General features: G+C 39.8%; 1 protein-coding gene across 3 annotated transcripts; it reads left to right on the top strand.

The window, feature by feature from the left end:
• The first annotated feature begins 6 nt into the window (after window positions 1-6).
• MTRF1 (mitochondrial translation release factor 1) lies at window positions 7-13006 on the top strand. Of its 3 annotated transcripts, XM_031056824.1 has the most exons (10): window positions 7-98; window positions 2322-2780; window positions 5301-5392; window positions 6212-6359; window positions 6504-6611; window positions 6700-6872; window positions 8038-8155; window positions 9293-9429; window positions 11081-11179; window positions 12808-13006. In XM_031056824.1, exons 2-10 carry the CDS (start codon window positions 2345-2347, stop codon window positions 12925-12927), a joined length of 1431 nt encoding a protein of 476 aa, XP_030912684.1. In that variant the 5' UTR covers window positions 7-98; window positions 2322-2344; the 3' UTR covers window positions 12928-13006. The 3 variants fall into 3 exon arrangements, with proteins under 3 accessions (XP_030912684.1, XP_005420798.1, XP_030912685.1); XM_005420741.3 differs by lacking the exon at window positions 7-98 and having other exon boundaries at window positions 6212-6293; window positions 12808-12927; XM_031056825.1 differs by lacking the exon at window positions 7-98 and having other exon boundaries at window positions 2491-2629.
• Window positions 13007-14389: the final 1383 nt, after the last annotated feature.

Raw genomic sequence — 14389 nt, 5'->3', positions numbered from 1 at the left:
AGGCAGAGGTGTGTGGGAGGCGCTCCCGGGGTCCGAGCTGTTCCTGATCCGGTCGGTGATCATTGCAGTGCCTCCTCCTGCCGTGCACTTGCGAATCCGTATGTGCTCGAGGGTTGCATGGCGCCGGTCGCATCTTTGGTTGTTAGAAATGCATTTTATAACCTCTGAAAGAGTTCGCAAGATTGAGAGCTCTTTCCTGTCTTGAAATTATTTTTTAAAAACTATTATTTTAATTGGACAATTACAGTTGTCACTTTGGCTTACCTGGTTTTTTATTTGTGGGGCGCACGAGGTCTTTTAAATCACATTTAAAAGTTATTAAAATCTGGTTTAGAGATCATTTAATAGGTCATCTAATGCTTATAGCTCTGTAAAAGTTATATGTCAGTTTGTTTTTTCTCAAATAACGTGCAGCAGTCCCACTCTGAGAAGGAGATACCTTTTTTATTTAACATAGCAAAATGATTTTGAAACTTCTGACTTCCTTGAAGGTCTGTGTTATTTTTTCATTACTTTTTTTTTTCTTTTAAACCCAAGAATATTATTTCTGAGAGCTCAGGCAAAGCAATACAGCAAATGTGTTATTATTTGAGTGCATTGCTTCTTAACTACATGAGTAAAAATTAGCTAGATGGTTGTAATTAATAATTAATATGTTTAATGAATTAATTAAAATAAAATATAACATTAATGTTTTTTAATTGAGTTGACGATGGTCAGCACTTAACCAAACAACAGTGGCCCATGCTGATCTGGAACAAGTCCATGTTCATCAGCAGAATTAGGTCTTTTGGAACGGAGTCCATTCATGCCAAAATCCAGGATCATGGATGATGAGCCTGATTTGTGCCTTTTGCTGTGTTCCTGGTGAAGAGAACTGGATCCCTGTGCTGCAGCTGGTTTTAGTCCCTATAGCACTCCAGGAGGGCTATAATTTGCTTTCTGTACGTTAAAGCAGTCTTGACATTGCTGCTGTGGATTCGACAGCACCTGCTGGCTGGGGAATCTGGGGAGGGGACAGAATAGAATAAAGGTCTTTGCCTACTTCTGTAGGTAGTAAAACAAGCATTCAGACAAGATGCAGTACTTCTGGTTCTACTGCATATTGCTTTTTCTTCATTGTGGACAAATGGATGACAGTAAATAGGTGAGAATAACAGGTGAGTTGAGTAGTTAGAGTGTCACAGTAATTTGTTAGTAAAATGCATGAAGATGCACAGAAGGTCTTGTCACTGATGAGTAAAAAATAATTTTGTGAGGTAACTGACACGTGTCTTTCCAGGAGATCTTGTTGCAAAAAGGTTCATGCTCTTATTTTCTCAGAATCCACTTTTTTGTAAAAATCAGTGGGCAGATGGGACCGTGGTACTGGCAGGGTTACTAGCAATACTTCTTTGTATGTTAAACCTTTTCTGTATGAGTAGCCCTAGAATAAGTGTGATCTCATGTAGTTTTCCTGGTAGAGGTTTGCACTCAATATAAAATTTTACAGCACAGTAGTAGTTCATAACATAGTTTGCAATGTTGATGATATAAAGTGAAGAGGAAATGATCTTTCATAGAGCAGCAGTAATGCTAAGGGGAGCCTGGGTCCTATAAAACTGAAGGCCAAATGTCTCAGAAAAATACAGGAGTTGTATTTCAGAGTATCTGCTTCTTACTCACTTTTTGGATGGAAAATATTATGTTGCTTAAGTGTAAATATATCACAGTAAGGAATATACAGGGAACATAAGCACATAAAGCACTTCTCCTGTCTTCTTCATATATGAGTGAGTGATTTTTTGTAAGTGCATTGCCGTCCCGTTGACTGATCTGTTGTGTGGTCATCTATTAATGTCCTCCTTTTATGGTAGTGGATATTATTTGACACATAATTCTGGACATTTCTAACATTCTCTATATAGAATTATTTACCTCTAGCATTGATTTGTCTTCTCAGCAACATTTTTCTTTCATCAGTAAGGCATGAAATGGTTGGATTTTTCTGATGAGACATTTGGCAAAATGAAGCTATTTTTTGTAAAACCTCATCCACAGGAGCTTTTCCATAGTATAAATAAACTGTTTGAGGAGGGGAGAGAAACGACTTTTTCCAACCTTCAGTCAGTACAATGGTAGTGATAAGAGCTTCTGGTTTAAACTGGGACTAAAACAGGAATAGTTTTGTCCATGACAGTTGCATTTGTGTCGGTGTAATCAAACCAGGATATGGGCTTGATACCATCCTTGTGTTTGTTTGTTGTGGGTTTTTTTTTAATAAATGCTTTCTTTTTCTAGATAACAACACTGGCCAATTTACTGTGTACTTTTAATTTCAGGTGATGGAAAAATAAGAAACAAAATGAAACCTTTCCAAAAGGTCCGCCTTTTCAAGAGCCTGCTTGCCAGTTGCTGCTGTCACAGCCAACTTGACAGCTGTCTTCTCCCTCCTGTTGCAAAGAAGATAGGCTGCATGGTGGGACTGCACAGCCATGGATTTTGGAGGCCAAAGCCTTTATTGGACACAGCTAGATTCACTCTGTCTTTCAACAGTTGGCACAGGAAAAACCATCAGGATTCTCAAGCTTTGTGGAAGCACGAGGCTGTGCAGAAGTATCTGGAGTCTCTCAGCAAGGAATACCAGCAGGTTAGTCATCAGTTAAGCACACACTCATTAAGTGACTTTGAGCAAAGAACCTTGAGGAGAAGATGTGCCGATCTGTCCCCCATTGCAGCTGCGTTTCAAGAAATCAAAGAGGCTGAAAGAGAAGTTCAGGAGTTAGAAGCGATGTGCACAGGTAAAGGAAAACACATCTACTTGCTTGCTTCAGAACAGCAGCTGTGCTTGGGATAAATGTCATTGCCCAGCCTTTGAGGAAAGCTTGTGAGTAAGTTCAGCCAGACCTGGAACACTCCCTGGTCCCCCCTGCTCCCGGGAGCTCGTGTGCTGCAAGGGCTTTCTGCATCCAGACACACCCTTCTGGTTTTCATCTTGCCTCATTTTAGTTTGAGGTCTTAATATGATAGTTTTGGGAGAGTAGGGATTGTCTGTAACCTCAGGGATATCCATCTAACAGAAATAGTTGGGAAGTGTTCATTTTGAGGTTATTTTCTGGTTGAACTGAAGGAAAAAATTAGCGAGGCTAAAACCTTTGATAGATGCAGAGCTCAGCTGTGTTATTTAAAATGGGATTCCACCTGACCAGTTCCGTGATATTTATTGAGCAAATGACATGAACTTTCATTAAGCTCTGAGTTGTCAGCTTCCAATTTAAATGGCAAAAGCTAATATTTCTTTGAAAATATTTGGGGAGTCCTTTAAGGAATAAAAAATGATGGTTGTTTAAGAAGCTGCTGTTTTTCAATAGTCTGCTGCAGTATAAGTTGTGGTAAAAAATAATGAAAAATTGTCACTGGTTTTTGTACCATTCAGGAATAAGAAAGTAGAGAGGGAGTAAATAAAAGAATTTACAAAATAAGTAATGGTGCAACATTTGGGAAAAAACCCCAGCATTGTTACAAATGTGAGGAGGTGCACACAGTAGGAAGGAAAAAATGGCATCCATTCTGCTAAAGTGGCAAGTATTAAGCCAAGAGAGGGAGACACTGACCTGGAGAGAATGGGATTTGCATTAAAGCAGAGAAGGAGAGGAAAATCAAAGGACAGGAGAAATTAGTATCCAGCAGTGTAAATGGAAGAGGACAAACATTCATGGTGCTTTTCAGAGAGAGACAAAGGGTGTGGACAAAACAGTAAGAGACATACTGAAATAAAGATGTAAATGTAACTTACTTAGAAAGAGGTAGAACACATTTGTATACTTTGGTTTTAATAATAAATAGATGTTTGTGCTTTTGGAAAAAAATGATTATTTAAAATATTTTAATCAACCCTCTCTAGTTCTCTTCACTGGAGAAAAGAGGAGAATGAGTGAAGGAGACAAGGTACAAAAATTTAATGCTGAAAAATGAGTGCTCTTGAAAGAATTAAAAAGTATTAAGAAAATTCTGGAAAATTCATATTTCAACTTAGAAAGGCTGTTTTTGAATGAAATTAATATAATGAAGAATTTTTCTAATTCCATGAATTATGATATGGAGGGATGGAGTGAGTTCTAGTTGAAAGAAAGGAAAATAATGGTAAAAAATTATAGCAAATAAATTAATTAAATGGAGCCAAATTGTTCTGTCTGTATAAATGATAAATGTCTGTACCATTTATCCTGTGGCCAAGTTAAAACACAGTTGTCCCCTTCATTTAGCTATTCAGTGTTTTCCACTTAGCTCCCTAACTTACCCTCATCTCTCTACTACCTGAATTCCTGACAATTGATGTGGGATTTTATATTTGCAACACTCAGTGAAGCAGAAAATTATTTCCCAGTTTCCCTCTGGTAGTGTGAGTCACGAGGTAGGTTAAGTGAATTCTGTTTTGGAGGGAGGTAGGAATGGGATACCAATCCTTTGAACCTTAAGCTTAGTGGTCACCACCAGACCATCGCTCAGCACTGTTGACAGTAGTTAACTTGATACTGTTTATCTAACTGATCAATACTTTTTGGACCAGCTAGAAGCAATTGAGAGTCCAGTTTTATGCTGCATCTGAGACAAACCTATGGTTTCCATGCTGGCCACAAGGCAGAAGGTTTTCACCTTCTTTTTATTGCTTTGTTCCCTCATTCTTACTCCCAGTTGCTCAAAGCTGGCTTCAGCTATTCCCTCCTCATTTGTGTTGGTAATTGTCCCGTTGTAATTTAAATCTAGTTCAACTTGGCATGGTAAAAACGTGCACTTATTCAACCAGACTTGCTTTTTAATTTCAGTGAGTTGAATTGTTTCACTTTCTGGTGAGTAGAAAAGTGGAAAGAGAGATGAAAAGGAGAGGGGAGTTCCCTATTTTAGCAGTGACAGGTTTTCCACTTGACTCCAACTGTCTTCAAGTTTCTATTTAGTGTATAATCTATTGCTAACTGATCAACATTTTTTGTTACGGTAAGCTGGAGCCTCCATAGCAGAAAAGGCTTGGGTCTTCTGTGAGCTTTGCCTGAGAATGTGTTGTAGTTTGTTAGTAAGCTCTAAAATGTGGGATGGGGAGGTCTAATCACAGGTAAAATATCTGGTGCTCCTTCTAGCACACCTGAAAATATGATCATTGAGTTAGCTATGTGCATCCTAGCTTGGGCTGCTCTTATTTGAGTCTTTTATGCTGGCAAAACACTACAAGCATTTCTGTGCTGCAGTGCATGTCTTTGGACAGCTGTGTTATAATTTGCTCTAAGTGAGATTGGCTAACATCTATTCCTGTTGTTCGAATTTAGAACTAGGCAGCAGAGATGAGAAACAACTTCTAGAGCTTGCCTTAGAAGAGAAGGAAGGCCTGGATAAAAAAATGAACATGTTGTGCAGAAAGGTGAGCCTGAGGTAAAATTTTACAGCTTTGTAAATAAAGATGTAAGAAAACCTTTCCTCTGTGATCTTACTAATAGATTCTGACACTTGAGTTTAATGAAACAGAAGTCCAGCTTCAGTATTCTCCCTGAAAAGTAGTGGCACCATTAATTATTAATAAGCTTCTTAGTGACAATTGTGTCTTAGGAGATGATTGAGTAATTTCTCTTGCTTGTCTGTCTGCAAATGCTGAAGGGGATTAAAAAAGTGGTGAGTCTGTGCTACTGAGATTTGACATAAAATCCTAGTCACTGTTTGTGGCAGTGGAGCATACACTCTTGAGGGATTTCTGATTAGAACTTGCAATCCTTCATTTTCTCTTCAGCTGACAGCATCCCATGAGTGGGGAAAATAAAAGCAAAGAAGTTGAAGCAATTCAGTGGAGACCACTGTGTTTGGGCTCATTTCTATACACAGACTGAAATAATATGAAATGTGACTTTCTGAAAAATGAGATTAATGTAAAGATTGGCTGGGTTAGCTAATAACTTTGTCTTCATGGTAGCTGGGGCTGGGGTGGGTGACCTGGCACCTGACTTGGCAGGACTGGATTTTCAGCTAGCTTTCATGTGGATGCACTAGCATGTTGCATTTCCACACTGACTGCACTGAGTTGCAATGGTCATTGGACAGTTTCTAGTCCTACTTAACTACCTTGTCCAAGGAAGTCAGTGGCTGTGTGTGCTCAGGCTGTGGCAATTGTGAAGTCTGGCTGTATATTTGATTAAGAGAAGATCCAGGGTCATGACAGAGATAGTGGCATTCTTTTTTTTCTTTTCAGCTTTTCCAGCTTCTAGTGCCAAAGGAAAAATATGATACAAGTCCTGTCATATTAGAAGTGACAGCTGGCAGAACAACTGGAGGTCAGCAAAGCCCCTACAGTGAAGATTACTTCCAACCTCCACCCAACTCCATTAAACTTCTTATGGGTTATTCTTTATGCTTTTTTTATACTTTACTGGCATTAAGTAATACTTTCTAAAGATGGGCATTAACCTGCCTAATGACTGGGGTTAGAGTTGCAGATAAATCTAAAAACTGCTGTTTATGTGGTAATGCTTTTTAATTTTTAGGGGACATCTGCCAGCAGTTCACTAAAGAAATGTTTGACATGTACCAGAGCTACGCCGACTACAAACGTTGGACCTTTGACGTCGTGAACTATACCCCGGCTGAGATAGGTACAGCAGTTCTTCGGAGATTCCAAGACAATGGAATTGAAAGCAGTGTTTCTCTGCTGTATTTGTCACACACTGTTTGTCTCTCCAGGAGGTTTGCATCATGCTGCTGCTCATATTTCAGGAGAGAATGTCTACAGGCATCTGAAATATGAAGGAGGGACTCACCGAGTGCAGCGAATCCCTGAGACGGGCATGTCATCGAGAATGCAGCGTATTCACACTGGGACAATGTCAGTCATTGTCCTCCCTCAGGCAGAGGAGGTAAACTCTTCATTGGTTTGGTAAGGGGGTGCTGGACCCCTGCTCACCCATTTTGGCATTGGAGTAGGTGTTATTTAAAAGCATGTTACTGTTTTGGGGATTTCACTGATAACCAAGTGCTTCATGCAACTCCCAGCAAACGAAACACAAGTGCTCTGACTCTGGGAGATGATAGTCCTTGGCTCTGTACCTTACATGTATAAATGGATCATCAGAAGCAACTTGGCAGAGATTTGCTGTTGCCTGAAATGGCACGTAAGTGAGTGATCATTTCATTAAGTGTTCCAGCCCCAACACTGACAAGGCTCACTGCTATGAGTAAGCCAATTTTAAATTACATCACATACTAAGACACAGAATATATCCAAGAAAATACTCAGTGTTGCATAGTAATGTGATTCTGTACATCCTTTTGAGTTTTTTTGTTTCATGGAAATTATTGGTGTCCTTCTCTGGTAAATCAAGGACAGTCTCCTTTGAATGTGAATGTATTGGCTAGTCTGTCTGAGAGCTCACTGATATGGACAGTTCTCATTTAGACCACCGATTTACCCAAAAGATAAACAAAACCAGATCCTGTAGGCTTTTCCTGCACCTTCTCCTGCTTCTTTGTAATACTTTTCTTGCAACATTGATCAGATCTGAATGTTCCTTTCCCATCCACTGAGCTGGAACTATGGTCCAGGTCCTCATGGACTCCTATTTCCAGGGTGGCAGTCCTTACTTGAATAGATCTGGATATGCCTATTTTCTTCTCAGATGATTCTAAGTATTCTTGCAAGAATCATTCAGGCTTGAATCATGAACAAGATCCTTGCACTGCTGTTTAGAAGTGGTTTTAAAATATTTGCTTATTTCTTAGCCTCTCTGCAAAAGCTAGTGGTTTTGCAAAACAGTGATTGTGTTTTGTTTGACACACACATACCTTGTTTTGTGAAGGATCTGGAGTAAGAGTTTGAAAAACTAAGTGAAATCTTTAAGGCATCATTTGCTTTTCAGAAATGTTTGACACTGCATTTTTTAAATTCTAATGATTATGACTGTTACTTAGGAACAGTTGTAAAGGAGCAATTTTATGAGAAGTGATTTCTTATTAATGCTGAGTGTCACTGGCATCCAAATATTTTTAGAATGAGCAGGAAGTAGTAATTTTCTTTGCTTCTAGGTTGATGTTAAAGTGGATCCCAAAGATCTGCGTATAGATACGTTCAGAGCCAAAGGAGCAGGAGGGCAACATGTTAACAAAACTGATAGTGCTGTGAGGATTGTACACCTTCCTACAGGTAAGTCTGGCTGTACTTTGCACTTTTAATCACACTGAATCTGTATCTTGAAAAGGAAGTTTGTGATCCTGCAGGTTGTCTCTTGCAGGGCTGGGCTTTACACCAAAAAAAAAGAGAAGTTGCCCCATCTGTTTCTGTCCCTCTTGTAGCCTGGCAGTGTGAGAAAGGAGCTATGTACCAGGGGCACAGTGATTCTGACTTTAGAGGGAGTGTTGAATGAATAAACTGTCTTGGATGAAAGAACAAATGGAGGATGACAGGGATGGGGTAGAAGATGTAAATAATTTGCACTGTGTGCTCTGTACCTTCAGCAGTAATGGCCACTGGCAAGCAAGGGCATGCTTAGCCTAGCTGGGGTCTGTGTAGTTACATGACTGATTAAAAAGAAGGCTTAAAGATCTTCATTCAATACTAGATAATGCTATCATATGTTGGATAGAAAGGAAAATGTATATGGATGGGAAGGTACAGTGTAGACTGGACCATTCTGTGGTTTTTGGGATTTGTTTTATTGAAACTCAGTGAGCTTCTCTCTGTAAGATGCAGGATCACTTTAGGCACAGGAAATTGACTGAAAACAGCTGTTCCCTATATGCCTTTCTCATTCAGAAATCAAATGAGAAGTTGCACATTTCTTTTAAAGACCTAAAGGTCTTGTTTTGTCTCATTTTTCTTAATTTAGTTCAAGACTCACCAGTGTTGATTAGGCACCCCTTTCTCCTAGAATAATGAATTTTCCAGTCTCCAACAGCTTATCTGGACTAAGATTCTAAAAACTTGTGTTACGCGCTTTTAAACATCCTCTTGTAGACTGTTCAAATTGAATTTTTAACATATGGCAGCTAACTGGAGTGAATCCAGTTTCTAGAGGCAATGTCAGAAACTTGTTTGCTTCATGAAATTTTAAAATATCCCTGACTTTTCTGTAGCACAGAACAAAAACCCCCCAGTGCAGCTGTGACAAGTTTAAAAACGCACTAATGGTTCCGGCCAGTGTGTTAAAATGACTTTTTATCCTGCAGCTGAAAGGCCCTACAAACCAGCAGCACTCCAGTAGGTTTCATTTGCCTAATGTGTTAGAATTAATTCAGCTTGTTTGTTCTCTGTTCTAATGGGCTCTTGGATGGCTGTGTGCAGGACTGGCAGTGGAGTGCCAGCAGGAGCGCTCGCAGCAGCTGAACAAGGAGATCGCGCTGCGGACACTGAGAGCCAAGCTCTACCAGCAGGTCCTTGAGAAGCAGCTCAGTCAGGAGCAGAGTGCCAGGAAGCTGCAGGTGAGGCAAGTGGTGCCTGAGATCTGGAGGGGGTGTTATATTGTAGATTTGTTTCAGCTCTCTTTGGGTTGAAGGGACAGAGCAAGTGGGAGTGTGTGTCTAAACTAGGGGTGCTTACAAGGGAGGAGAATCTTGTACTTCAAAATGATAAGTCTGCCTTTACTTACTCCAGTTCAGTGGTATTGTAGAATTCTCAGGCAATGAAAAGAGACATCAACTGTGGCTGGAAAGAAGGGTCAAAAGAATGGCTGAAAATTTTCAAAAGAGAAAATTCAACATCGTGTACTGAATGCCCCCGTTAAGGCCAGAGTTGCACAAATCAAGCATCAGTAAAAGTTACATTCAATGGAAACTAGGATCAGGAGTTCTCAGAAGTTTCTGAAGGAGAGTATTTTAAGGCCATACAAAGGTTTTGAGAGAAACAAGTAAATGAACAGTCCTGCCACAGTGCAATTAAGTAGCAGCTTATTTGATACAATTTAGGTAACCTTCTGAGGAAGGAACAGCTTCTGGAAGAGTTACCTCAAGTTAGGCTGCCAAGTATGCTTTTCACTCAAAATGTCCTGTCATTCTTTTCCCATTCTTTGAGTATTTTCCCATTTGTGGTTCAAACTTCAACAGTGATCTATTGGAATAAAAATGCTTCAGAAGTAGAGAATTACTCAGTACTCCAGATTTTCCAGCTCATCTATTTAGTCACTTATTTCATGTTGCATTTAAGTGTCTTGTCTGTCGCTGCAGATTATTAACCCCATCATTGTAAGCAATGAGCCATTTATCTTTGTTATTCATTTCACTTTGAGAGCCTTCAAAGCTGCATAAAGGATTTGTATTTATATTTATAGGTATATCTATATTTCTATTTCTCTTTATATTTATGTGCATTTATATGACTAGTGTGGAAAACCAGGCAAAAGTGAATTACCTTTCCTAATGCTTTGGAATTTATTCAAGAAATTCCATGTTCTAAAATACACATGTTGAGTGCAGATGAAATTTTCACCAAAGCCCACTGAAACGGACATCTATTTATTTCTCTGAGAGTTTTTTAACATTTAATTCTCCATTTTAGTGGAGACCAGACCACAGTGTTTAGTGAAGTGTTTAATCCCAACAGTGCTACATTTGGGTTTCTGCTTCAAGTTAAAATTGTGGTTTGCATTCTCACACTTCACCACTAGAGGGTAACTTCACTTCTTACTCTTAATCTAAGTCTCTTTTGGTGCTGATTTCCACCAGCCACACATTGACTGAGCTGATTTCCAACATCCACACATTGACTCCAGATAACTTCTATCATTAATGGAGCCTATTTCGATTATTTTGTGTGGAAGCTACAACCCCTTCTCCCCCCAGAAAACCCCACTTGTGTATTTTTTGAAGTAAGGACTGTTGTACCTTACACAACCTTTGAAAATGATGTGGTTCTTTCAGCTGCAGAGGGGGAACAGAAATGTGCTGGAGGATATAGAAACTTGGTTTGTGATACACATTCACAAACAGTACAGTTCAGTAACGCCAAGCCAGTGAACCCTAGGCTGGTAGTTGGAACAGGCTGATCCATCACCATTTATTTTAAGCATCCTGTTCTAGAGTAGTATTTGTTTTTTTTAAAACACAACAGATTTTGTTTTTTCCTGCTTTGCTGCAGTTGGGAACAAGAGCCCAGTCAGAGAGAATTCGTACTTACAACTTCACTCAGGACAGAGTGACTGACCACAGGATCTCATATGATGCACGCAATATCAAGGTAAGGGTTCCTTGTGAGAGTATTTTGATACTTACATTTACCATAAAAAGAAAAAATCAACTTGGTGAGTATATCTTAAGATATGTGTATATATGAAGAAAGTAGCCAGTTTTGCTCTGGCAGAACACTAGATTTAGAAAGCTTAAACTTTCTTTCCTGCCTTCTTGTAGTCTTAGAGATGATTGGCACAGGCTGTAGCTCACTGGCCTACTTCTCTATGTGTTTTTCTCCTACTATGTGAGTGGAAAGTGACCAAGCATGTCAGAGATCCATGAGATCCATGAGTCCTTTGGCTAAACTGGGCAAGTGACATTTGAGATTCTTGCAGTGTCGTGCATCCAAACCAAAAACCTGACAGGAAGGACTTTTAGTTTTGTTAGGCCATTCTTTCCTCCTCCTAATGCTCAAGTAAACAATGAGAAAGACTTTTCTGTTTGCATCACAGGTCACAGTTAAAAGAAACTGAAACCGGATGCTTTCTTTTTAAGATTATCTGAGATGTTGTTTCTTAGTAAATATCTACATATGGCTTGAATGTTACTGATTGTTCAACTTGGAAAAGAGAAAGCTTTGGGGTGACCTAATTGCAGTCTTCCAGTTCTCAAAGGGAGCCTACAAGAAAGAAGGAGATTTTTACAAGAGCATGTGGTGACAGGACAAGGGGGAATGGCTTCAAACTAAAATTGGGTATATTTAGATTAGATATTAGGAAAAATGTCTTTACTGTGAGGGTGGAGAGACACTGGAGCAGGTTGCCCAGTGAAGCTGTGGGTACCTCATCTCTGCAAGTGTTCAAGGCTGAGCTGGATGGGGCTTTGACCAACCTGGTCTAGTGAAAGGTGTCCCTGCCCATAGTAGGGGAGGTTGGAACTGGATGATCTTTACTGTACCTTCCAACCCAGGCCATTCTATGATTCTGTTTATTGGGGTTTTTTACAATGGGAAAAAAAACCCTAATAATGGATTTTTTAAAACTAAATTTATGAAAAACAAAATTTAGGGTGATCCCTTAATATTTTGGCTTAGGTATCCAGTTTGCTGTAAGTGCTGTTGCATAAGGAGCAACACTTTTCAAACTGTACCCACAGGTGTCCTGGATAACTCCAGAAAATGCAGGGCATACTGAATATGGAATGGTTCATAGTTAATGGATGCAGAATACCATAGGAAGAGGAAGTAGTTCCATGATTGCATAAAAGTGGCTTTTGTTAGTCAGTTCCTTAGTGTTTGGTTCTTTTTTGAGTGAAACTGGAGCCATAAAGTGCCTGACAAAAGTTAGTTGAGCTTTGCTTCCAGAACAGCCTCACTCTTGCCATGGTCAACGGTATTTGAGTGAGGTTCTTCAATCCTTGATTGTTCTTGCAGGGAATTTTCACATAGGTGCATGGGTTACATGAAACCAAGGCAGTAGCTGCTTTTGTTGCTGCCAGAATCCATGTGCCTTGCACAGGCAGGCAGCTGATGTCCTGCTGCTGCCCACCACTGCTGCTTTCACATGGGAGGGACCTGCAAGGATGAGCCAGTGGAGGGACTGCAGGCAAAGTGCATTTCAGGGGTTTGAGTAGTTGATGTTTCAGAATAATGTTGAAGAACAGTCAGTAATGCTTTTGTCTGCTTTTTCTTCATAGGAAATTCTAAGTGGGAAAGAAGCACTGGATAAGCTAATCAACAGACTACTGGAGTTTGCAGAGATAGAGGCTGTCACCCAATATCTAGAAAATTTGCAGGCTTTAGAAGGAGGAGGCTGAAGACCTCAAGTAGAATTAAAACAGAATTGTTGTATTTGTTAGATGATATGTTGATTAAAACCTATTTCTCTGTTTTTCAGGGTGTGATACTATTCTTTTTGTATCTTGGTGGAAGTGGGTTGAATTTTTATTGCAGCAGCCCTGGCAGAAAAACATCAGCTTGGAGTTCTGTGTGCACACTCCTCCTGTCTTGTCAGCTGGGCTTTGTTAAGCTGATCCTTCTCTTGACAGTGTTGCAGCTGGAAAGACAGAGAATTGTGGTGGTGGAGCAGAATAAATACCACATAGTGCACTTTTTGTTTGGTGGTGGGAGATGTTCCTCTCTGGGTGAAAGAAACTGAGCTCCCCTAACATAGTCTAGAATCTTGCCTCCTGAATACAATTTATTTTTTTCCACTTAGTGTGTGAACTTCCTAAATTAAGTACCTTAGAAATAACTTTGTACTAAGATGCTTTATTTTTTAGAGTAAATATTTAAAAACAAAGGGAGTGAAAAAGGGCCAGAATGTTATAAGAGAAACCTGTTAAATTCTTCCAGGACCTCTTGGGTCAGCTTGTGGTGGGACTGGCCCATGTGCTGCAGTGTAGAAGTACGTGCTCTGGTTTTCAATGAAGTTTATGAGGTAACAGGCAGCTCCTTGTCTCCTGGCAGAGAAAACAAGTTCATACTGCAGATACATTTCAGCAAACCAGGTAGCTCTGGAACTGAGCTCCTGTCTTTGGGAATGTCTGCCTTTGCCTGTCCTTGAGGGGGTGGATCCAGGTGTCTCCAGGGCACACTTGGCTTTGGCAGGACTGGTGCTGATATTTTGCCCTGCACATGTGTGGTGCTGGCAGGCACTGAGCACCAGCAGGCACTCCTTGTATGGCTGACTCAGGAGTGCTCCATGCTCAGGGTGACACGAAGATTGGTGTTCTGCTCAGCTGGCTTCACTTGCCAGATCATGGCATCTGCTTTTCATCCTGCTCATCCCAGGTTCTGCTGGAAAGCTGCTCTGCACTGTCTTCTGCACAAGAAGAACCAGTTTATTGTTGCCATTTAAATTATGCCTTGTGGTTGATTTATATTTGCATATTTATTTTGTAATCAGGAATGATGCAGTGTGAGAAAATGTTCTTCTAAAGGGTGTAGTTTTTATTACTGTATATATAGCAACAATTGTAACATTATTCAGCTATATTAAGAAAAATAGATAGAATTTCTAACAGAAAGAAAGTAGGAAAATTATACTCAGTTCCTCCATTCTGCAATTATTTTCCCATTCTTTTGTGTATTCTTATCAGCAGGCTTTGTCTGACAATTTCTCTCTTGCTTGCAATACTTTAATTACAAAAGCTTTGGGGCTTTGGTTGAGTTGGTTGTTGTTTTTTTCTTTGTTTTTTTTTAATTGGTAGCTCTGCAAGTCAATCAGAAAACTTATTGCCATGCAATTCAGGATTCATTTGGACTTAGACTTCTTTC

Source organism: Geospiza fortis, unplaced genomic scaffold (assembly GCF_000277835.1).
Source record: "Geospiza fortis unplaced genomic scaffold, GeoFor_1.0 scaffold194, whole genome shotgun sequence".
Lineage (NCBI taxonomy): Eukaryota > Metazoa > Chordata > Aves > Passeriformes > Thraupidae > Geospiza > Geospiza fortis.
This window is presented reverse-complemented; position numbering and strand designations above follow the sequence as displayed.

Bases quoted from the DNA above. Each gene is read 5' to 3' on its own strand.
- MTRF1 (XM_031056824.1), top strand. From the start codon at position 2,345: ATGAAACCTTTCCAAAAGGTCCGCCTTTTCAAGAGCCTGCTTGCCAGT. The intron at 6,612-6,699 runs GTACAGCAGTTC...TTGTCTCTCCAG, and splicing joins CTATACCCCGGCTGAGATAG to GAGGTTTGCATCATGCTGCT. The intron at 11,180-12,807 runs GTAAGGGTTCCT...TTTTCTTCATAG, and splicing joins ATGATGCACGCAATATCAAG to GAAATTCTAAGTGGGAAAGA.